At 33.8% G+C, this 24,596-nt stretch overlaps 2 protein-coding genes across 2 annotated transcripts; one reads left to right on the top strand and one right to left on the bottom strand.

The window, feature by feature from the left end:
* The first annotated feature begins 869 nt into the window (after positions 1-869).
* On the top strand, positions 870-10,525 carry LOC128169906 (uncharacterized). The gene is made up of 2 exons (XM_052835940.1): positions 870-1,044; positions 9,590-10,525. The coding sequence occupies exons 1-2, from the start codon at positions 870-872 to the stop codon at positions 9,892-9,894; spliced, it is 480 nt and encodes a 159-aa protein (XP_052691900.1). The 3' UTR covers positions 9,895-10,525.
* Positions 10,526-21,493: 10,968 nt separating this feature from the next.
* Positions 21,494-22,025, bottom strand: LOC128169904 (uncharacterized). The gene is made up of 2 exons (XM_052835937.1): positions 21,890-22,025; positions 21,494-21,799 (listed from the first exon to the last, which is right to left on the bottom strand). Exons 1-2 carry the CDS (start codon positions 22,023-22,025, stop codon positions 21,660-21,662), a joined length of 276 nt encoding a protein of 91 aa, XP_052691897.1. The 3' UTR covers positions 21,494-21,659.
* Positions 22,026-24,596: the final 2,571 nt, after the last annotated feature.

The following is a 24,596-nucleotide window of genomic DNA, read 5'->3' as shown; positions in this document are numbered from 1 at the left end:
TTGAAGTAGTGTTAAACGTGAACCATTACTTCAACGTTAAAATAAAAAAAAATGTACGGTGTTTCAACGTAGAAAATTTAAAATATTTTAAATTGAAGTAAAATTGAAGAATCCAAAAGAGTCCGTCGTGGATTCACAAGAATCATCTTTTATAGTCTGCAGTCTCATTAAAATTATTACTTTCAAGATACTCTCACGTCAATATAATAGTCACAATAGGGCAAAAATTAAAACCCGGAGCTTTACTAAAAATGATACGCATGTAGTGACTGCACGAGGTGTATCTAAGGACTGACTTTCTTTGTTCAACACTAGCGTCTGTAGCGGTGAAGCTGACAAAAGAATCCTGAAATATGCACAATTTTCAGGACTAGCATTAGTTGCAGAAGTGATGGGCCCGCATTGCCTTTTCTCTCTCTAACTGACCTAATCAACGCAATAAACCATTTGCTGTACCTGCATTTTTATCTAAAGTATTTTTGTAATCAAATTTCCTCACATATTTTATTGAATGAATTGTTAAACGTTAAATTTAAAATTTCATTTAAAAAAATTTAAAACTTAGGAAAACTATTAATTTGAGTGACTCAATTAAATATAAATCATTTTAAAAACGTCTCATTTCAAGCTTTCATAAGTTTGACATGTAAACAGTGTTGAGATATGGCTTTGGTTTCAGCGTTGAATAATGGTTGATCAAAGTTGCAACTTGATTTCAATTATTACTTACGGTTGAAACAACGTTTTGTATCCCCTGGATATATACTTGTCCACTGTCAGAAAAAAAAATATGTAAATGTACAAAAACAGTCTCTCTCTTCATTTTTATAAATTCGACACCTCTTTCATAAAAAAATGTATTATTATAGATGACAAAGAACGCTTCAGAATTGAGAAAAAACGAACCATTTATTAGAAAAAATCCAACTCCAAAGGATCAGATGCATTGTATTTTGTATGTTGTGAAAGCCTCATCAAACCTCTCTACTAAAGTTTCTCCAGTTGTGGAGCTGATGCAAGATGTACGACAGTTAATCCTAGAAGGTATGTTTTTGTTATCAGAGTCGAATACGAAAAAAAATACATTTAGTCTTTTTTCTAATGTACGACCCACTGATTTAAATTCAGGAACCACACGTTTCTTCATATCTGATCTTATTTTCGGTAGACCTACTTACCTTGCTCTTGTTTCATCCGGAGCACATAGGGCAAGGGCTTAGGATTTCTTTTGTTTTCTGTTCTTAGCTATCATTTATACCTCTCGTTAGTTACATGTAAGTTTCATGTCTTCGAGTTCATTTTTGGGAGTTGATTTAATCAACTCTCCTATGCAGTTACTTGGGCGAACCGAAAGTGAAACAGTGTTTGGACTTAAGCACAAATCAACACACCGCTGATAACATAAAGTTCTAATCGATAAATTTGATTTAATGAGTTTTTCAAGGAAACGAAATTTTAGATACCTTGTAAAAAGTCAGATTTAAAATGGTACGGATAATTTAGATATATTTTAGAAGTCGTACATTTTAAGTGTTCTTAAGCCAGATTTCAATAAAGTCTCGGTCAGCCAGACGCTCGGCTGTATCCATAAAAGTCCGACATGCAGAGAATATCTCTTTTTTGCAAGGGATAAACGGAGACAGCTGAGAGTCTGTTTGTGAAAGACCAGAGTTCAATTTTGCTTGGGTCCATACAATTTCTCATAGCTATTTCGATTACTGATACGTAGTTTGATGGATAATTCTTTGAATATTACACATGACTCATATTGAGTTTTCACGAAATTCCTGTTGGTTAATTTATATTATAAAAAATGTTCGCAATTCCAATATAAATAGGTAACTACTTGCCATGAAAAATGATATATCGTTGATTTAAAAATAAATAATAATCGATGAAATCAACTCCCGTCAGTACTTCAGTACTTTGATTAAAGTTTGCCTCATTTTTTAAGCATTTCTTTCCTTTACCTTTTAGAATCTAATTTATTGTTGTTATGTCTGTTTATGGGTTTAATAATATTAGCACAAGCACTTTCCGAACTTTATCATTTTTGTCAACCTTAACACAATATGACTGCTCGCCAAAACATACAAGAACACATGGATACAGTATCAAAGAGAAAAACGATGGTTATCGAAAAGACAAGTTCCGGCAATAAACCTTACACTTTTCTCATCTTTCCAATTAAAATTTAAATCATTACAATTAGGTTTGGTAAATCAAACAAAAGATTTGATTTTTAACATTAGGAGTAAATCACATTTAAGTGAATACGTTTAATGCTGATCTATTAGTCTCTGTGGACTGTGACATTCACGAGTTGGATATCGGGGTTATGTTGGAGTGATGTTTTCATGTTTGCGATAATCACTGGTAGACTGTTCAGTAAACAGTGAATCCTGAGAGAACATTACCGGAAATGTTGATTGGTTCCTTCCCACCTTTAAGCGGTGCATTCATGGGAACTGGGCAGTCGAACACGCTTGATTGTTTTGGCTCCGAACCTATTAATTCGCACATGGCACAACATTTACGTATTTGGTCTACATGCCGTTTCCATAACATACCACTAACACTCACATGGTATGTAACAGGTCGCGGTCTTCTCGATATGGTACATTTTATCCAAGAGACTTTGTTTCCATGATAATCACTCACCATGACAGTATTACCAAAATTTAAATTCTCGAGCATACTTTTCAGCTAGAAGTGATTTCTGATGGATACTGTCAGGCAATTTGGGATTCACCACATCCCGTCTTGTACGAAGTTTTCTGTTGAAAAACAGCTTGCTTGCTTGGTGGTGTATTGGAACTTGTATGCGGAGTAGTGCGATACGACAAAAAATACTGCCAATTTCTGATTTAAAGTTCCTGTCTCATTTGCCTTGATTTGCATTGCTTGTTTAAAAGTACGAACGACTCTATCAGCCTCCCCGTTGGATGCAGGATGATATGATGCAGACTTCATGTGACGTTTTCCATTCTCTTTTGAAAGAGTTTCACATTCCCCGGACACAAATTTGGGTCCCTTGTCAGAAACTATTTCTACAGGCAGCCCATATGAAGAAAAGAGGTATCTCAAATCACCGATAGTACTCTCTGATGTAGTAGAAGTCATCACCACAATCCCCTTTGAATATGCATTTACTACTATTAGGAACATGCCCTGCATAAAGAGTCCAGCGTAGTCAGTCGATGCGTACTCGTTTTCAGGGTGCGCTTGGCCATAATTAGGGATTGGCTAGAGCTTTAGAATTGAACCGTACATGATTCACACCGAGATACTTTCATCTCAATATTAAAGTCCAAACCGGGCCACTATACACGACATCTGGCTATTGATTTCATTCTGACCATTCCTGAATGCGAGACATGTAACTCGTCTAGTAAATTTTATCGGTTCTTTTCCGGGATAACCACTCTGAACCCTCGAAGAAAACACCCATCTTCAATAGTTTTTTCAGTGCGTGTTCTAAAAGAATGGCAACAACCACATTGGTAAAATTACACCACACGAGACAATACAATGTCATTCTATGTTGCAGCTGCCACTTTTTCAGCAGTCACAGTTTACTTCCTTAGTTGTATTTTGTGTATCAATTCTGTCCCTCTATCAAATACTGTCCCTGATTTTCCCTGCCGTGAAAGGGTATCAGCGTTTTGATGATTTCATGTAGCGCGATATTTAATGTCAAACTGGATAGCTCTCAGTTGGATAGGCAATGGTTGCAGTCGAGAAGCTGTAAAGACGGAATTGTCTTTCTTTGGTCCAATTATAGTGATTAGGGGTTGATGGTCGGTAATGAGTGAAAATTTCCGCCCATATAGATGCGGTGAATTTAAGAAACTCAAAATATAATGGAAAGGGCTTCTTGTTCTTTCTGCGAGTAATTATTATATGCAGTGGTTAAGGTTCAGGAAGCGTATGCAAAAGCATTGTCCTTCTATTCATCCGAATGCGATATCACTGCACCCAATCAATATCCAGAAGCGTCAACAGCTAACTCAAATGGTGTGTGAGAGTCATCGTAAGTCATTACTCTAGGTGACACTAGCAAGTCTTTTGGCACAAGCTTCTTAACACTCGGGGTCCACTTCCATGGAACATCTTGAGACAATAAATGTTTTAAGTGGTAATTGCTGACATGTTTGGGACAAGTTTCGATAGTAATTCACAATTCCCAACCATATCTGAAGTTCCTTACGTGACTTAGGATCCTATAGGTTAATAATTGCTGCTAGTTTCTTCGATGAAGGCTTGATTCCTTCATTACTCACAATGAATACATAGTATTCCACTTGGTCCAGCATAATCTGACACTAAGTCTTTTGTAATTTCACACCATAATCATACATGTATACGTTGGAATGTAGGTTCTAAAATCGGCTTGTGTTCAGAGTCAGTTGCTCCAGTTACAAGGATATCATCTAGTATGTATCCGATCTTGTTCAGACCCTGAAGATAGTATCCATCGTTTGCTGAAAAATAGCAGTTGCTGATGTGATACTGAAAGGTAATGAGTGTATCGATAGAGTCCTTGGTGTGTGTTAACAGTCACATACTTTCAAAAGTCTTGTCCAAAACAATTTAGTTATATGCCCGAGACAAATCCAGCTTTGGAAATATTTGTCAACCATTGAGCTTTGTGAACATTTTATCACTTTTAGGAAAGGATATTCTGAAATATCCAAGTATTGATTTACCACAACCTTAAAGTATCCATATATAAGCACAGAGCTATCTGCCTCTATTTCTCGGACTATTGGAGCGGCCAAGTCCGAACAACAAACCTTCTCAAGATACCTGTTTGCTCAAGTCTGTCTAATTTTGCTGCAATCTTGTCTCTCAGAGAAAATGGTACGGGTCTAGGCTCGAAGAATTTGGTAAAACATCATCCTTAATCTTTAAGATTGCTGTGACCTTCTTAAACAGAGCACTTCCTTAAGTCATCTGTCTTCACAATATGGATTGACTGCCAGTTAAATTGATACTTTGGGGGCCATTTCTTCCGAATGGACCTTTCCTTTAGCCAAGATAACAGGTAAATTTTGGCCTGTGTTTGATACTTCACATTCCCTTTATTTCACCCACCACTTCTAATTTTTCTTCTGATTATGTCTTAAGAAATGCTGAGCTTGGATGCAACTTGACTTTCCTCTTCAGCTTATTCTCAAAAAACAGTTAAGATATCAAAGAGACAGAAGCACCAGTATTTAAGTTCATTTCCATATGTTCATCTTCCAGCGAAACAGCTATCCTTATCTCTTTGGCTTCCCCTTTTTCATAAAACAGTTAAGATATCAAAGGGAAGAAGCACCAGTATTCAAGTTCATTTCTTTATGTTCATCTTCCAGCGAAACAGCTATCCTTATCTCTTTGGCTTCCCCTTTTTCATAAAACAGTTAAGATATCAAAGGGAAGAAGCACCAGTATTCAAGTTCATTTCTTTATGTTCATCTTCCAGCGAAACAGCTATCCTTATCTCTTTGGCTTCCCCTTTTTCATAAAACAGTTAAGATATCAAAGGGAAGAAGCACCAGTATTCAAGTTCATTTCTATATGTTCATCTTCCAGCGAAACACCTATCATTATCTCCTTGGCTCCTCCTTTTTCCTTTGACAATGAAACAAATAGCCAGTGTTCATTCTTACTGCTTTCCTCATAATGATCTGACTCTGGATTTGTTAACACAAAGTTCAATTTTGACTTTTTCTTTTGCTTTTTACGCCCACTGTTTCCTTCTTAGAACACATTTTCTGTATATGTCCCATTCCATAAAATGTGTGACATTTCTGTTTTTATAAAACAGTAACTGGTATGTGATTTGTCTCCCCGCATTTATAGCACGGTTTATCCCTAACAGTAACTTTGTGTATGGATTCAAGTTCATGAACATCTTAAACATCATTCATTCACAGCATGCTCCATTAAAATTGCTACAATTGCCTTCTTTAAACCTAACTTATCCTCTGCCAATAGTTGTCGCTGAAAAGCCACCGATAAAAAATCACACTCTAAAACATCCCTCAAAGCCTGATTTAAAAGTTCTCTAAATTCAAGAAGTTTTCTGAGTTCCGCAATAAACTGTCTTACGGTTACCTGTTTCCCCAGGTTTCTTTGATAGCATCTGAATCGTTCGGTGATGATAGAGGTTTTGGTTTTAAATGTTGGGCAATTAAATTTTTTAACTTTGCCTAAGTTTTGTCTGCTGGCTTGTTCGGGGACGTTAAATTACGGATGAGTCCATACATTTTCTGCCTACACACTGTCAATAGTATATATTTCATTTTATCAGCGTGTTTGTTATTAGTCTCCTACCGGTTTCACCGGAGGGGACTATAGCTTTCCTCTGCGTCCGTCAGTCCGTCTGTCCGTCCGTCCGTCTGTCTGTCCGTCCGTCAGTCCGTCTGTCTGTCCCACTTCAGTTTTCCACACTTTTTTTCTTTATGCATTTTGAGGAATAATATGAAACTTGCTGAACAGCTTCAAAATGTCAAACTACAGATCAAGTTTACACTTTTGTAGAGTCTGATTGACATATTCTCGAGAAAATTAATTTTTTATATTCCAATTTTTTAATGTTCGGGTTCGTTATCGGGTTCGGTGTGTAACTGAATAAACGAGGTCAGTATGTAGTCAGTATACTGTGCGTTACTTGTACCATTCCTTTTCCTGTACCATTCCTTTTATCATTTCTAACAAACAAATGAATTTTATTATATAGTGTCAAGCATTGTCTTGTAAATTTAATCGGCAGGTTTTTTTGTATTATTATTACAATCGGGTTCGTTGTCGGGTTGGGCTGTTTAACTGTTTGGTTTGATTCGGGGTACAGAAGACGGTAAGAAATGATATTGTGCATAACAGTGCATTGTTTTCACAAATTTTTACCAGCGAATACAGAATAGACTTGGCGAAATTACAGGAGATGAAATAAGGGGATTATTTTACCTATTTCCTATTTAATTTCTATATCAACTATATAGTTTTAATTTCCTCTGTTCTTTTATCTCTGATTAAAGCATGACATCTCGTTTACAATAGCTCTGAAATAGTTGTGTGCTTGGAAGCTTTCATAGAATAATACAAACCGGTAGGGGACGTGTATTGCTTATGCAATACTCTCAGAATGCTTGTTTTCTTTAGATTTTAGCACCAGCACATGTAGGAATATTTGCTTGCCAGAAAATCTTCTTTCATTTACTGGAAACTTGATAGTTTGTTTCTATCACTTTCTGTCACTATTAAACATATAATATCACACATTAGGACATATATTATGACAGATATAACAAGCATTTTGAGAGTTTTGCATCTGCAATACACATCCCCTACCGGTAACCCCTTTGATTGAGAATGGCAATGTTTGAGACCCTGTATATAAAATATCCCCCATCATAAATGTAGTAATTGTATAGTATGAAATTATGAAAAATGATTATAATAAACAGAAAACAATCTTAAAAATCCATTAAAAATATATATATTTGAAGCAGTCTAGTCTATCATTTAACGGGTCTATCATTTAACGGCCCAAACCCGATAACGAACCCGATTGTAATAATAATTATAAAACCTTGTCGTTAAAATGTAAAACACAATAATTGTCACCATTTTACAGAACTTTTTTGTTTATTATTAGAAATGATAAATGTAATGATACAAATAATGCACGATATTATTACTGACCACATAATGTCCTCGTTCATTTAGTACACACCGGGCCCGATAACGAACCCGATCATTAAAAAAATTTGGATTGAAAAAAAATAATTTTCTGGAAATTGTGTTTACCAGACGCTACAAAAGTATAAACTTGGTCTGCTGTTTGATATTTTGAAGCTGCTCAGCAAGTTTCGCACCACTCGTCAAACGCATAAAAAAAACCCAGTGGAAAACTGAAGTGGGACAGACAGAAGGACGGCCAGACAGACAGACGGACGGACAGACAGACAGACGGACTGACGGACGCAGAGGAAAGCTATAGTCTTGATTGTTGTTCTGATGCTATTTGATTTCCATAAACTCTTAAGCTTGGCAAAGGATCATTTGGTTTTACCTAATTTTGCTATAATGTCCATGTCAGTACCGCCATCTGATCTTACTGTACTTTCAAGGCATGTAAAATACGATGAGTTTTTAATATATTGTACTCTCAGTTGTATACGTTTCTTACGGGGAGTTAAAGATTTCTTCGTTGACCTCGGTCTCTTTGAGTAAGGAAAAACATTATTTAGCGGCCGATAAGTGCATAAAACTTAAAACTCGCATGCTTTCTTTAGATATTTAAATAACGTTTGGTTTTATTTCATACCCAAATGTAAAATGTTAAATGTAGTTGAAATTTAAGATAAAAATGTGGGTTTTTTTGGTGTAAACATGTTTCCTCCCGTGAGACAACAAACCATTTTCATGAATATGTTGGGGTTTTTTTCAATAGAAATGAAAGTCGTGAAAATGCTCAACTTGTCATTGGAAATCAAAAAAATATTTTGCGAAAAGCCATTCTGATTGAACACACAAGTACCATGAAGCTGATATTAAAAAGATGCTTGAGTTTCTGATAGACAAAGTCAATACAGTTTTTGGAAATCAAGTCTTCCAACAATCTGTTGGAATTCCCATGGGTACAAATTGTGCTAAATTGTTAGCAAATCTATTTTTGTACTCTTATGAAGCAGAATTTATTCAAAAACTTGTGGAAAAAATGAATCACTCGCTGTGGTCTTTAACTCAACATTCAGGTATATCGACGACGTATTATCAATTAACAATTGTTATATCCCAGTGTTTTATTTTTTGATATTTTCATGGAAACGGACCTAATGGTAACCTAACAGCAAAACGTTATGATAAAGTGCGATGACTTCAATTTTTCTATTGTCAACTTTCCTTACTTACGTAGCAATATACCTTCATCACCTGCATATGGTGTTATTGTCTCTCAGTTGATTCGATACACAAGGGCATGCTCTTCGTATGAACAGATTCTAAGGCGAGGCAAGCTACTGACGAACAAGTTGATATAACAGGCCTATTAACAGTCTCGTACGAAGTCATCTTTTCGTAAGTTCTATTGTCGATACAACGACCTCGTCAGCAAATACTTCCTATAGGTCGCATGCTGACTGACGTTTTTCATACTAATTGTTTGACCATTATTAATCACCCAAATTTTTTTCCTGATTATTTAGATTGTTGACGGTTTGTTATTGACATTTTTATGCTAAATTACAATATATAAAAACCCCCAAAAGGACTTTTTGTTTCGCGGATGGAAGAGATTTTTTTTCAAATCCGTTTTTCGTTAATTTATTTTATGAATATAGCGTTTTAAACCAGAAATACAAGATAATCCTTCTTTGTTTGACCGAATCATTTATATTTCATGATAAAATACACTAATGTTTACATTATTAAAAGAAAAAAAATTTCTTTGGACAATTATCAAAAAATTACTTTTATTTAGGCGGCTACTAAATGATACCAGTTGAAATCCATGTTAATTTGTATATCTTTGTGTTTATAAACTTATCAAAACTAAATTGTTTTCAATTTTTAATCGATTATTATTTCATTGTAGATGACGTTCGACAATTTGCTTTAGTAACGCATATTGATAAAGTCGGAGTTCCTAAAGACGACATGGTGAATGCTCTGCAATATTCCTGCGTCTACGATATCTGTCAAAAAGTGTCTGAAGTTTTTCAGCTTCCTCAAAGTCATGTCATTCCTGTGTCCAACTACTTTGATTCTGAAGATCCAGGCGACGCAAAAAATGCTATGGCTCTAAAAGCTTTCTGGCGTATCTTTAAATCCGGGCGTGACTATATTAGAGAAAACTGGGGGGATGAAAACCTTTTTGAGGGACATGATAGCTCTGAATAGATATATTATCGAATATAACGTGCTTATTATGTGCATTTTACAGATTGTTACATGTATTATAGGTGTTATTATATATATAATAATTTTACCAAAAGGAAATATTATACTGATGTCAAAAAACAAAAACAAAAAGGTATTGTACATGTGGAAAAGACAGCTTGTCCTAAAAACTTCAGCATACTTCTTGAATTTAAAACATTTAAGATTTGATGATAATTTAAAAAAATTCAGGTATTTTTATAGGCACTTAAGAATTATTTTCTAAATTTTTAAAACATTTTTGATTCAAATTATGAAAATCATTTTCTATAGATTATAAAGAATTAAACGGTTTTCAAGGTCATTTGAAACGATATCATGATGATATTGAGTTTTATACAGGGAATGAGTTCATAAAATCGAATGTGTTTATATTTGCTAGCGTGTACATATTCAGGTTAGAGACTCGAGAATGAATGATTTTCTTCATCGATCTACATCCAAGTATAATATTATTTTAATATATGCATGTATATATATTTTGTTTCAATTATTTTTAATGAAATTGTCAAATTAAAAAACGAACTGATAAATTTTGGTTTATGCAATTCATAATGATTTTATTAAATATGCAATAAATGCTGCCTCATTTGCTTTACGATTGAATTGTTTGTTTCGTTTTCAAATTATCAAATTTGATACCATATAATTATTTTAAGTCTGTTGAGTCACGTTATGTCCGCCGCCACGTTATGTCCGCCGTCACGATATGTCCGCCACTTTTTAAAAAACAAAATCGTCACGTTTTGTCCGCCATCACGAAATGTCCGCCACTTTTTTTTGACATCGTCACATTATGTCCGCCTCCTTATAAATTTCATTATTTTTACTTTTAATCGCCATTTAAAGTTCGATGTTACGAAATATTCGTCTATCTTAAACATAAATAATCTTTATGTCCGCCGTCACTGAACATATTTGCCAATAATTTTAATCAATAAGAGCGTCACATTATGTCCGCACTGAACATACTCGCCATTAATTTTAATCAACAATAGCGTCACATTATGTCCGCACTGATGAAGGTACACTTAAAAAACTGATCATGTTTTAAAATTAAATTTGTCGGCTTTGTAATGTGTTTATTTTTACTTTAAGATTAAAAGATAAAGGTGAAAATCAATACTACTTCTTATACGAAATGTCATTCCCCATTTAGCATTTAGGATCGAGTCTTTCAGGTAATCCATATCCCTCTAAAATTAATTTTAAAATGATCACGTGAATGAATCAACCAATAGAGAACGTGCTGATTATTGCACCTGGCCGCAGGTAAACACACGCATACACTTTGACCGCTGCTGCGACCCGTGACAGGTTGAAAAGAAGAATGAAGACTATCAGGTAAGTGCCACCTAATTAATATCGTCGTGTGTAAAATAATTAAAACAATTTGTGATTATAAGAGTTTGTGTTTTATTAGTAACTTGATATCTTATCTAAGATAAAGCCTCATAAAATTTCAAGCAGAATGTGAATGTTTATAAGGCAACGATTTCGTAACGGATCGTGTAACTTCAACTTCACTCAATTTATCTAATTTAAAACATTGTCACAATGCTTGCAATTTATAAAACAGTCTTTCTTTAGACAACTCATGATTAAAAATATCGATATCTTCACTTATCTTCTAATAGAAGGGATGAATTTAACGATCATTAAGTTATTATAATGTTTAGTCTTCCAAGACGTACGCTTTAATTTTCATTGTCTGGTTTTTCTTAATTTCTGTTTTTAAGTTTTCTTTCATAACTATAGTTTCTTTTATTTTTCGATTTTTTTTGCCGATTGTCCACGTTAATGATAATGTACTAACATTTTAAGAAATTGCAGATCTCATTGATTCAAATTTCAATAGATTATAGATTATTTATATTTGAAGTTTTATATATTATGAAAATTTACTAGTTTAGAAGTGAACGTAATGGCGCTAAAATCATTAAATTTGAGGTACAATTACAATGTCTTTGATTAAAACTAGTGATATTCTCGTGTGTTTGTCGAAATTGGCTTCATTGTTTCAAAATAACAGGTGTTGCAAATATATTGTACACATCCGGTATTGCCCAGTTTTAAAACAAAAGGTGTGAATCTCTGGTGTCTGTTGAAAATGGCTTCATTGTTCTAAAAACATAGGTGTTGCAAATATATTGTACACATCCCGCTTTTACCTGAAAGGTGGTCTCTCTGTATCGTTTGATGTGATTATGACATCCCCACCCCACCCCGTCAAACAATGCGCTATCCCATACCAAATTCTACTTGCAAAAAACAAGTAAAGATATTGGAAATTTATTTATTTAATTATCAAATGATTTTTTAATACAATGTAAAAAAATGTTGAAAATAATTGTAAGTAATAAATGAAATGTACTGATATTATTAATTAGAGAGACAATTTTACAGGTTGATAAAAATTAAGATTTATAAACGAAAGCCGTAAATTTAAATTAGAAAATAAACTAGAAGTCTTTTCATTCTTCAGTTAAATTTCCACATTTTAAAAGGTACTTTTTTTTAAAAAAAAAAAACCATGGAGATGGGGCAAAAATTAGAAGAAATAATGCTTTTGATATGTCAAGAGCCGACCGAGAATATTATATTACTTGTAACGTTATGTATCATATATATTCACTTTGCCTTAATTTGTTTTTATGAAGGACGGATAACAGAACCTCCATTGCCCCCCCCCCCCCCCCCCTCCCCTTTTCATCGAGAAATAAATTTCGTAGTTATTATTTATAATCTAATATTTGACAGACTGGTACAACCCGAAAAGAAGTAAATAAATTTTTGGCGCTCAACGGGCATATTCATTGTTAAATATTTGATTAAAATGGCAATAATAAATATTCGGCGTTGACATCAATATTTTATTAACATGTAATAAATATAATCTTTTTTTTAAGACATAGAGTTTTAAGCGCCTATTGACATTTTTCCAAATATTTTTAAAAGAGATCTGTTCGTAAAACCATCGTTGTGAGAAATATTTCCACGTCAGTTTAGTTTATGCGTGTGTCGAACTTAAGAGTAATTAAATTAATTTGTAAATTGGGATAGGGAAAACACGCATTAGAAACACCTCCACAGCAACCCAAAAAGCAAAATATCTCTTAAGATAGGAAGACCAGTGCACTCTGTATTTATTTTTCAGTTCAACCCTTTCATAAAATAGTTATCGCAAACCTTGCATTGTCCAAGTTGTTAACAATAATAAGTTAAATTTATCATCCTTAGAAAAGCCATTCATTTGATCCGCGCCTGTGATTTGTCGTAGCCATATACATGTACACAATGTATACCGACATTAGGGACAAAAGCCTTCTTTAAAGTTTCCAATTCAAAAACATACTTAAGAATACGGGTTCCAGATATATATGAGCGTTCTTAATAAAAAAATTATTTAGAATTATTCAACTTCAATTCTTTATTCACTCAAGACCAGTTCACTGGTATTTATGGTTCAAAATCAGTATATGCAATTGTACACAAAAAACAGTCAAGGATCACATGTACAGGAGGAGTAAGAATGATGGAAAAAGTTAAGTTTATACAATACAATAGGTTGGTTTCTGGAAGAACAGACATTGAACATTTTCTTAACAAACCTTGACAAGTTTTTTTTTTTTATATTTTCTACATTAAAAGTATTCATGAGCTCGTTTAATTTTATAACATTTTCATGATATATCTTGGACACAAACATTTTTCTATCGTTTACAAAATGTGTACATTCAAAAATATAATGAAATTCATCCCCAATACTTTTAGAGTCACACATTGTACATTTTCTTAAATTGTTTTCAATAGTATGTCATCTACCTGTTACTATGGAGAATCGGTGATTATAAGCATAGGCGTCGGAACGGGGGGGGGGGGGGGGGGGGCTAGAGGGGCTTAGCCCCCACCCTTATTTTTGCAAAGTTAGACACAACCATTAGAAACATAGTATTATCGAGGGTTGAGCCCCCCTCCCCCCACCACTTTTTCTCGCAGTAAACATAATTATTCACTAATATACCATGAACAGATTGAAATATTGAGAAGTTGGAGTCATAGTGTATATTAGCCCCCCCCCCCCCCCCCCCCCCCCGAGATTAAGATTTTCATGATTATGGAATGAAGGGCTGTTTTGTTTTGTTTTTTGCTCGTCAAGATTTCTGAGGATTTGTCCAGTCCCCCCCCCCCCCCCCACTTTCAAATTGTATCCGACGCCACTAACATGTTCGTAATTTTGTAAACGTGATCCATAGATCTGTAGGTAAAATCAACAATTAAATTTAAAAATTCTATAATTAATACATCTTGGTGAGTTATCTACTATACTTCTCCAATCTTGTATAAATTGACTTAAGTACAGCTATTTGTAAGAACCAGGCAGAAACATAGATGACTGATTCATGATAGTTAATTTGTTTATAAAAATTGGTACAAACACATTAAAATACATCCATTTGAATATTTTTTCTTAAATATGATTTTATTGTGTGCACTTGTTTTAAAAAAAAATGAACTCAACAAACACCATAGTTGCTGATTCAGTCTATATTCGCTATTGTAAAGTGGTTACACATTTAAGGTTTGTTTCTAAAAATCCTACATTTTCCGGGTATATGGAAAACAAAATTGTGTTTAATTGATTATGCAGAATTTATATCAACTGAAAATTCCATGGGTTATCCAAACTGCGAATATATATTACAATTAGAAATTAAGCAATTTCATCAAAATCTAGTTATCTCCCTTTGTCGCTCTTCAGTGTTGGAGTTGAAAAGGGTACAGTTATGCTCTTCTGTGTGTAGAAGGTCATGGAAGGTGAGGATTATGCAGTTTTATTTGAAATTAAGTAATATATTGAACATGTAGTTAATATATTTCATATTAGGGGAATATTAGAATCCATGGAAAGTAGTCTTGTATGCAGTTTTTCTTCATTTTTACCTGATAAAAGCAAGTGTACCACATCACCTTATTTCCCAAATGAAAACAGTTTAGTGAACGTGAAAAACTGTAGGAGAAACATTAAAAACCACCTCAAATCATGTAACATAGGAGATATAGCTTCTGAGGGACATTTAATATGTTACCGTGCTGGTGTTTTTTAGCTATTTGGGGACTATACCATCTGTCCATTTCATCGATACTCCCTTGGAATACGATGGAAGAAGAAGTCATCCTGCTCACACCCGAGTCACAGTACAACGGCAAAGGCAGAGGTTGGCAGGAGCATTACTTTGTCTATGTCTCGGCACTTTCATACAGTATATGGATATATTGTCCATATTGGCTCAGGTATATATATGTATTGTATTTGTGTAGTGGAAGTTGCATATATCATGTCAATGAATACATTTTGCATACATTAAAAATGCAGACACATATCAATTTATATAATATTGAGAACAGGATAGATTTCAGAATTAACATAGGCAGAGACATAAATAACAATCTCTGTTATTTATGTCTCTGAAATAGGCACTAAAACCCATCTTAATCAATGTATAAAATTTTTATTCTATAACATTTTATACATGTAGTAGGTTATATGGAGATAAAAAAAAATATTATATTGATTTAAATAGGGAGCACCTATAATTAAGTGCGAAATGCCACAATTAATATATCCAGAGACATAAATAACATTTATTATGTTATTTTAATATGTCTCTATATATCACTCTTGTAGCTTTATTGAATGCCTTTTAAAAAATTCTATGTAATTAATTCAAGACACAATAAAGGAACATAATTTAGCTTCTATGTCTTTTATGTATAATTTAAAATACATTTTTAGGCTTGTGCAGTAGATGTAGAAAAAATGTAACCCAGGAAATGAAATGGTGCGAGGTAAGAAATAATTTTTATGTTTTATTTTAAAACAAATAAAACAATGAATTGAATGCTGTTAATTTTTTAAAATAACTTGTACATGTTTGATCTACATGATTGATTAAGGGAATAGATGAGCTAGCACACACACAGACACACATAAAAACTTATTTCTGTGTGCTATTTTAAAGTGCATATTACCTATAATATATAAAACTCTAAAAATAATTTGGCTGCATTTTTAACAAAATATATTTAAATTTGCAATTTATTTATCTGTTTGATCATGTCTATAATCAATATGATTATGATATTGACCTTATCGGAATTGCACGTCATACACAAATTAAACTAAAAACAATCGGGATAGGCATTTATAAAATAAAGAATTTATATCGCTGCATGGCCAAGTTAAAGTTCAGATGCATTTGTGTCTCATTTTAGTTATTATATTGGAGTAACGAACTATTTTGTCAAGATAAATTTTAAATATATGACATAATTTCAGTGCTGTAAAGATGCATCTTCTGCTCAAATTTGCAAAATTACCTCGGATGACAACCCTGAAGCAACCTCACAGGTAACATTATCAGCTGTTATTGATTTATCTCTCACTAGTCTTTTAACAGTTTTATTTTATGCACTAATTTCATGTGCTTATAAAATATGGCTTATTGTAATACAATCCTGAAGAAAGTTGTGTGTACAACTTGTCAGAAACTTTCTGAAGTTTCACAGGGCGAAAAACAATCTTTAAGCAAGTCCTTAAAGGTGGCGTAAAGGTGGCTTAAAGGATATACAATCTTTAAGCCACCTTTAAGTCACCTTTAAGCTGAGCTTATAGGTCCTTAATGTCCAAACTTCTTTAAGTCACCTTTAAGCTATCTTTAAGCCACATTTAAGCATCTTTAGGTGACATTTACGCTCCCTTTAAGTTGTCTTTAAACCATCTTTAAGTTCCCTTTGAGTCAAGTTTGATCAAGCTGAGCAATAAAAACATAATTATATTAAATACAAAAACTCTTTTATAGGGATGGGAGGGGGTCATCCGAGTGACAATATAATTTCCAAGGAAGGGGAGGGGGTGTTCCAGCCGGTTTTAATTGTCGCTCCATTAAACACAGAACGCTATCATCAACACAGCTCCGATGGACACATATTGCCGTTATAAAATTCTTTATAATTTTTTTGGGGTTTCAAAATTATTGTAGGGGCGAGCGCAGTCTCTGTATCTTAATCTGTGCATAAAACTAATTAAAGTATGTTTGTTTCCTATTATAAATTAATCGGTGAAATCTCTCTCTCTCTCTCTCTCTCTCTCTCTCTGTGTTGAAGGTTTGTATTTTTTTCTTCAATTTTCATTATTTCTAGGTCTAACTCTAGATCTACTAGATACATGTTAAAGATGAAAAGACTCTCAACTGCCTTTGTTATATCGGGCAGGATATTACTGCTTTGTTTGTCTAGACATCGTTTTGTTCGTTTGTGTATATCTAATTAGAGCCTATTGTTTGTCCAACTTAAGAAAACCCCTGGAACGAACACAGAATATACAAGATATATACAACAGGTGTGTCGTGTGCTCAGGTGCAGGTCAGGGTTTCTAAAGGCGTTGAATCTTAGTATGTACGAGTATACGATAAGTCTAGTGAATAAAAGTTAATTTACATTTGTAATTCATTTTCAAGGTATTATTTCCTAGCTCTGGGTTTCAAAAATGTTACCTCTACAAATTACATGTATGTAAGAGTCAAATCTTCAGGCTAATTAATTACTGTACCGGTGATCATAAATAGGGGTTAATTATTTAAATATATGTATAAGGGTAAATATATCACATACCCGGCCTGGTACATCATACAATTGTATGTACAAGTATATGTGTACATCATTTGCCATTGCCACATGCAGTAAATACGTCGCCGGTAATTGGTAATTTTGTTTGTTATAGAATTGATAGTTTAAAAATCATGTATACAATTAAATATTTAAACATACTGGAACGGCGCCGCGATCATGGAAATTGCGGGGAATTGAACACATACCCTAATAGTTTCAATGCATTTAATAAAAGAAATGATTTCATTACCTATCTTACATTTTTATAGTTATAAATTAGATGAACGTATGTACATGTATACTCGGTTTAAATTTATTAACTAAGAAAGCCTACTAGTGAGCCTAACGGTTTCCATTTAGGTATATTATATTTTTGTTCACTGAAGACCAAGTTCCGTATTTCATTTTAAATACATGCATGCATGTAATTTATAAATTAGATATAATTGATTGTTACAAACTAAATGGTTTGTCAATGGTTTGTCAAAATCTTTTCAAGCAAACACATTCAATGCATTGATTCAATATCCACTGATATATAGAATATAAAATCGCCCGTAAATTTGTAAGTTACCGTGGAGCAGGGGGAGTGTGGTGATGCTAGTAAACAAAGGGCCCCGGGTTCAATTCTCGCCGTGGGCGTTTTTTTCCATTTTATTTTCTAGAACAAAAACCGTTTTTTAATACCTTTTCTTTCATAAAGTTAATACATTTTGTTGGTAAATTAAGCACAATATTGAATTAATTTTTTTTAATGGCTTAAAGGTGGCTTAACGGTAGCTTAAAGAAGTTTGGACATTTAGGACCTATAAGTTGTCCTTAAAGGTGGCTTAAAGACAGTCTTTAAGCTGCCTTTAAGCCATCTTTACGCTTTCATTAAGCCACCTTTAAGCAACACATATCGCTTAAAGGTGGCTTAAAGATCGTCTTTAAGCTACCTTTAAGCTTTCTTTAAGGAGAACTTAAAGATGGTCATTCATCCTGTGTTTGTTTTAATGATGCATAAAATTCACAGTAAATTGATCAACTCTCAAATTTGGACAAAGTCAAACGATTTTGTTTTCAAATGATTTTGTTTTGTTTACTAAGTAGTTGCAGGTCTTCAGCTCCCGGTCTTAAATAAATTAAGATGAACGACCAGGGAGCTACAGTGCCAACCATTGAAACAATTGTTTATTTATTGCCCACAACAATCTGCAATAGTTTTGGACTGTTATTTATACGCACCTTCTGTGAAAAGTAATATTATTCAATTGTGCATGCAATTTACTACTGAAATCGTCTCCTTACTTGCCTCAGACTTTCTTCGGAGAACGCTATACCGACCTCGGAAAATTAAGAATGTTACATGTAAACAAACTGCACCACTTCTCTTTACGGGGCTGGTAATGTTGCTTTAAAAGAGACAATATCAGTAGAAAATGGCATGGCGAATTTAATGGTGCTAATTGTGTTCACAGAATCATTCCAAAACTAGCGCACGTTTACGTTCGCAATAAGTATACAGTTGTTCCACTTTTATTCCACCACACGTATCTCAATGTTTTCAACTTCGAATCACTAGGCTAGTGTTTGTTTTAAAAAAACATGAACAATTGTTTCTCGTTCGAGTCAATTCAAACTACATAGAATTCGCAATTCCGTGTATGTCAACAACGTAATAATTCAAGTATTCTGATCAGTATTTCCATTAAATGAAGTAATTAAGCTCTAAGAAAAATTGAGAGATAAAATAATATTTTTAAGTTTATTTCAGTGAAATTTTACATAAAAACAGTAAAATTAACTCCGAAATAATAACTAACTTGTATTGCACGATGTCACTATTCTGCCTCAAGAAGACAGATAGCTTATCAATGACTTATTCCTGAATTCGGTAAAAAGCTACAATAAAACGAAATGATAATAAGTACACAATTAACTCAAATATGACACCAAATTACACATTTCCTCAATTTCCTTAAAGCTAAACACTGCTCGTAAATATGCACTTGCGCCGAATTTCTCTATTACCACCGGTATCTCTACAACCCCTTTAGAAGCTGCAGACCTCTTCGCAGTTAAAACTAATTCGCTGTAGAGGTCTCACCTGTGTGGACATACATTTTGCCTCGCCTTGTTACTCGATCGCAATAAAAATATAAAGCTTTACGCACTTTTTTCATGCCAAGAGAATATTATCACCAAATAAACTGGTCAAAATATAATAACAAACTGAATATGCAAATAAAATAAGAACTAAATGCATAAAATCCAAAGACCACGAAAGGAATACTATACCTCAGCGACGAGTTTCAGTTGGAAATCCGGTGTAACGAAATCGAAGGGTTCATATACCAGGTACCTGTGTGGCGGTGACAATTTACGAGCGGTGTTCAGCTTTAAGACAATATTAGGGTTCTGAGCAATTCATGCATTCAGCACACATTATGTAGAAAACAGGCATATACTGCAAACATACATGTGTTTGACCTATTTTTGACGCTACAGATTGACCGTAGAATAAAGTTTAAATCTTCATACACAATATCATGAATTATAACTATTAGATGCACGTTTACAATACTTATTTCTGTTATATTAGGACAACAATCATTTCTCTAATTATAAAGTTTATCCCCCCTTTCTTAGGAAAACAATGGAAAATATATAAAATAGGACGAACTTTAAATTGGTCAATAACCAAAAGGGTTTACGGAAAAAGGTCGCCAAGCAAAGTTCTGGATATTTTACTTTTTTTAATAAACACTTGGTTGGTGTAAAAAACAAGAAGGTTAAATTGCTACTTAAAGGGGCATGGTCACGATTTCGGTCAATTTTTTTTTCTGTTTTTATTATTTGCAATGCTTTAGGAATGCATTTCTAATGATTAAATGAAATGTGGATGCCAGTCGCTGAGTTTTAAGCGAGATACAGGGCTCACTATTCTTCGTCATGTAAATAAGGCTCGTTCCCTATTTTTGTTGACATAGGTTCAATATACCAGTAAAAAATCTTTTTAAAGCTAGTTCGTCTATCTTATTATTCATTTAAAGCATAAATAAACGGTTCCTAACGATTAACACATTTATTTTAGGTCTTAAACTGGAATTTTCACTTCAACATTCGAATATAAACAAACGCTGTGTTTACATAGCGAAGTATTGTAACTCGCTTATAACTCATCAAATGACACTCAAATGTTGGTTGCCTATTAAAAATGAATTACTAAAGCATTGTAAACATCACAATCGAAAAATTAATTTTTGACCCAAATCGTGACCATGCCCCTTTAACAAACCAATTTACACGGGAATGACTGTTTTAGACCTGTCAAGAAACAGTATAGTGACAGGGCAACTTTGCTTGTTTTACAAGTTTCAAACGGAAAATTTCTATCAAGACATGGCTCGAAATAAAGAGTTATTTGATACATCCAACTACGCAAAGAACCATTTCATTTACAGCGAGACAAACAGATACGAAGTTGAGAAGATGATAGACAAAACCGGAGGTGTGTATTAATTTGAAGCACGTGGAATATTGATTGTTTCTATATACTTAACGATTGAACTAATACTTTCGTCATAATATGGTATTCAGGGTATCCCGTAAAATATACAAAAATGATAAAAATATTTACATTCAAACTGTCTAATAATCTCTTTCTTACTAGTAGTAGTACAGTTCAATATTATATAGAGTATAAATAAATCGTTTTACACAATTAATGAAACTTTTCTATATAGAGTAATATTGTTTGAAAGGTGGATGTTTAAATTTCCCCGTGTTATTCATACCAGTAACAAATTATTAACGCATGCAATAATTCTGATAGAAAAGTTTCATTTTACAGATTACATATAAATAATATATATTATCTAAAAATACAATGCCCCGGATATTTTTTTTTTCTTTATCCCTTTAGAACTCATCATCTCCGTCTAAATCCACCACTCGCTTCTTTTTGCGTGGTGTCATCACAAGCTATTGATTGACGAAAACACTCTCCATTGTACCCCGATATATCCTATTAGAAAAATTAATTGAATGTAAGGTCTGCGACGCTGAATTAACTAACTTACCAGTTCCGGGCTAGGTGGTCCTTGATTGGACTTCTTGATTTCATCCACCGCTTTATTTATTGTGAAGAATAGATTGTTCATAGTGTCAAAAATGTCGTCTGGGAGTGACACCTGTTTACCGTTGTTGTTGTCTAGAACGTTAAACGAAAGACAACTCTTTAATATATAGATCCAGTATTGTCGTTGTAAATTTACGTTATTTAATTCAAAATATCACTTACCCTGCAAATGCAAATACACCTTCCCATTGTAGTAGGACAGTTTGATGGCATACTGTCCTCTGGCGTATCTTGTAGACTCTTTCAGCACAAACTGTACATTCCCGTTGCTCTTTTCGTCTTTTTCAAATGACTGCATCTTAGTGTGAGTAAATTAATCGCAATAACACCGCAAGATGAAAATTGTGAAAATGTTCTGTACCCTATTTATATAAGTATATGAACATGAACTGTCCCTGAACCTTTTTTGTGTGTGTTTACTAAAAATTTGGAAAACAGTAGTGAAACCATTGCATGAACTATCACCCCACCAGCAAACTTTATTTCCCACCCTCTAAAAAGAGGAAATTATAAGTTGTTCACCTTTAGTTTTAAAAAAAGGTATAGTGTTACAAGGTGCTTACTTGATCATTTTGTGAAGTAAACAACATTTTTGAAGTAAACAATACAATTATAGTTCGTTCACGACTTGAGAAGATCTCATCATGAACCTACACCTGCAATGCTGCTTTTCTTACATCAACAACGGGACAAAGACATCACCGAACACTCACATCAACACACTCAGAGTTAAAAGATAGCATTATAGTATATTTACTATACACAAGAGTAGATTAAGTTCTTGTAGACCACAACCTCTGCTTAATTTCGTGGGAATAGTTTTTAAACATTATGTGAAGTTTTTTTTTGTTTTTTTTGTTTTTTTTTTACATACATTTAGGTAATTTGTAGGAGTCAAACAATATAGATCACTGCTTTAGAAGACCTCTTCGTGAACTTCTTGCAAACAATGACGCTAAATGAAGACTCCTGAAATTACATTAACAGCGGGACCAAAAAACCTCATAGATCTCTCACATCAACAACGAAATTTTGTTGTAAAAAAATAAAGTAATTAATAAAATATAATGATAATAACATTAAATATATTATTTCAACCTTAAATACAACATCCCATCTAATGGTCTCATGTGTGTACGACCGTAAGCCTAAATCCCCCCCCCCCCCCCCCCCACCACTTCAAACACTCACATACACACAATGGTTTTTACGAAATTTCATTTTACTGATGTATAGTAGAACATATAACTGTTAACAACTTTGTTAATAAATCCACGCTTTATCGTCTTTACATAATACAATGAGCTTTTGGTATTCGATAAGAATTTTTATATCGGGATCGATATCCTAAATAATTTAACACAACGTTATCAAAATCCCGCGAAGAAGTTAGAAATAATGGCACAGTTAACGCGGTTGTCTCTTTTGTTGTGCGTAGCATGCATGTCTTTGACTTTTTTCTTTGGATCAGGCCTCTCTCAGATGCAGTTTGGATTATTGTGCAAGGATTACGGTTCGTGTGATTGGAGACCAAATACGGTACACACTGGATGCTTGTCCAATGATGTAACTGTTTTGACATTTGAACGATTTGATTCAAGCAGTCACGTAGTGTTGTCCTGCACGTCAGTACAGTTGATTTACATTGAAAATACATAGCTCACGTGCAGTGAAATTTCTACTCTTTTTACAACGCCGAGACCCCTTTTAGTTCAAATCACCGACCCTTTGTCTTCTTGCGTAAGTATTGACTATAAATCAAAAATAATTTAGAGTCAAATGAAGGGGGGGGGGGTTTCAATTTTTTTTTTGCACACATTAGAAGCATGTTGTGAATGTTTTATTGTTCATATCATAGGAGGTTACCCCTATCTTACTACAGATATGATGCATGGAGGATCTACCAGGGGTGTGGAGGTTAATATTTTTAATTTTTTTTTCTGCAATTTATTATTAATTTTTGCATCATGTACATAATAAAGTTTAATGTGTTTTAGACCATTCAACACCCTGCCACGGATCTTAAAATAAAATCCCAAGAAGAGAGCTTACAGGAGACTTCACCCTCTCTGCAAGGAGGATCTACCAAGGGAGTGGAGGTTGATAATTATTTTTTTCTGCAATTTATTATGTATTGTCCCCAAACTATGGCCGTCACTGTATTTTTTTGCATCATTTACATAATATAATTTAATATTTTCAAAACACTGTGTAACCATTAGCCTAAAATTTATTTTACTGCATGCGAATTCCGTGGTTTATGTTTAAAGCCCCAAAAATTGTCGATTGAATGCGTTTTTTATAGGTTCTGTTCATCCGCGCACAGTTTTCTATATAAACCATAGTACGAAGTGTTTAGAAACAGACTATAGGGTAGCAAGGGACAGTTTGGAATAAAGTACCCGTCAATATTTTTGTAAAATTGAGAGTTGCTGTACTTGAAGGCTTATGAGTGTTGCTAAAATTCATGAAAGGATTTTTAATGATTATCATTAGTTAGAGGGGTGTGTCTTGTTGAAATTGATATGCAATATGTAGGCCCCTTATGTTAGGTACATGAGAATCAGAAGTAAAATGCGAAACCTGCGGCTATGACTGTTGTGCTGACTTTACACATTGAAATTGCAAGTTACAGACGGGAGGTAAAATAACACGAAAAGTAGGTGGATGGGACATTGTAAACTATACACCGGTAAGTTTCTGACATGTGATAGTGCAACATGCACGCGGTACGGAAGGTCAACCCTCTGCAGAGAATAAGCTGGGGGAGGTCTAAAAAGCTGAAAAATCATGAAAAATTAGCAAAATATGAAAGGGTCGAAATCTCATAAAAACTAGTATGTAGAGAATTTTACAGGTTTTGATTAGT

Source organism: Crassostrea angulata, unplaced genomic scaffold, assembly GCF_025612915.1.
Source record: "Crassostrea angulata isolate pt1a10 unplaced genomic scaffold, ASM2561291v2 HiC_scaffold_256, whole genome shotgun sequence".
NCBI lineage: Eukaryota > Metazoa > Mollusca > Bivalvia > Ostreida > Ostreidae > Magallana > Magallana angulata.
Note: the sequence above shows the minus strand (reverse complement) of the source record. Positions and strands in the feature narration are given on the sequence as shown.

Excerpts from the sequence above, each read along its gene's own strand:
- LOC128169906 (XM_052835940.1), top strand. The coding sequence starts at position 870 with ATGACAAAGAACGCTTCAGAATTGAGAAAAAACGAACCATTTATTAGA. Across the intron at positions 1,045-9,589 it reads ACGACAGTTAATCCTAGAAG|ATGACGTTCGACAATTTGCT; the intron begins GTATGTTTTTGT and ends ATTTCATTGTAG.
- LOC128169904 (XM_052835937.1), bottom strand. The coding sequence starts at position 22,025 with ATGCAGTCATTTGAAAAAGACGAAAAGAGCAACGGGAATGTACAGTTT. Across the intron at positions 21,800-21,889 it reads GGTGTATTTGCATTTGCAGG|ACAACAACAACGGTAAACAG; the intron begins GTAAGTGATATT and ends TTAACGTTCTAG.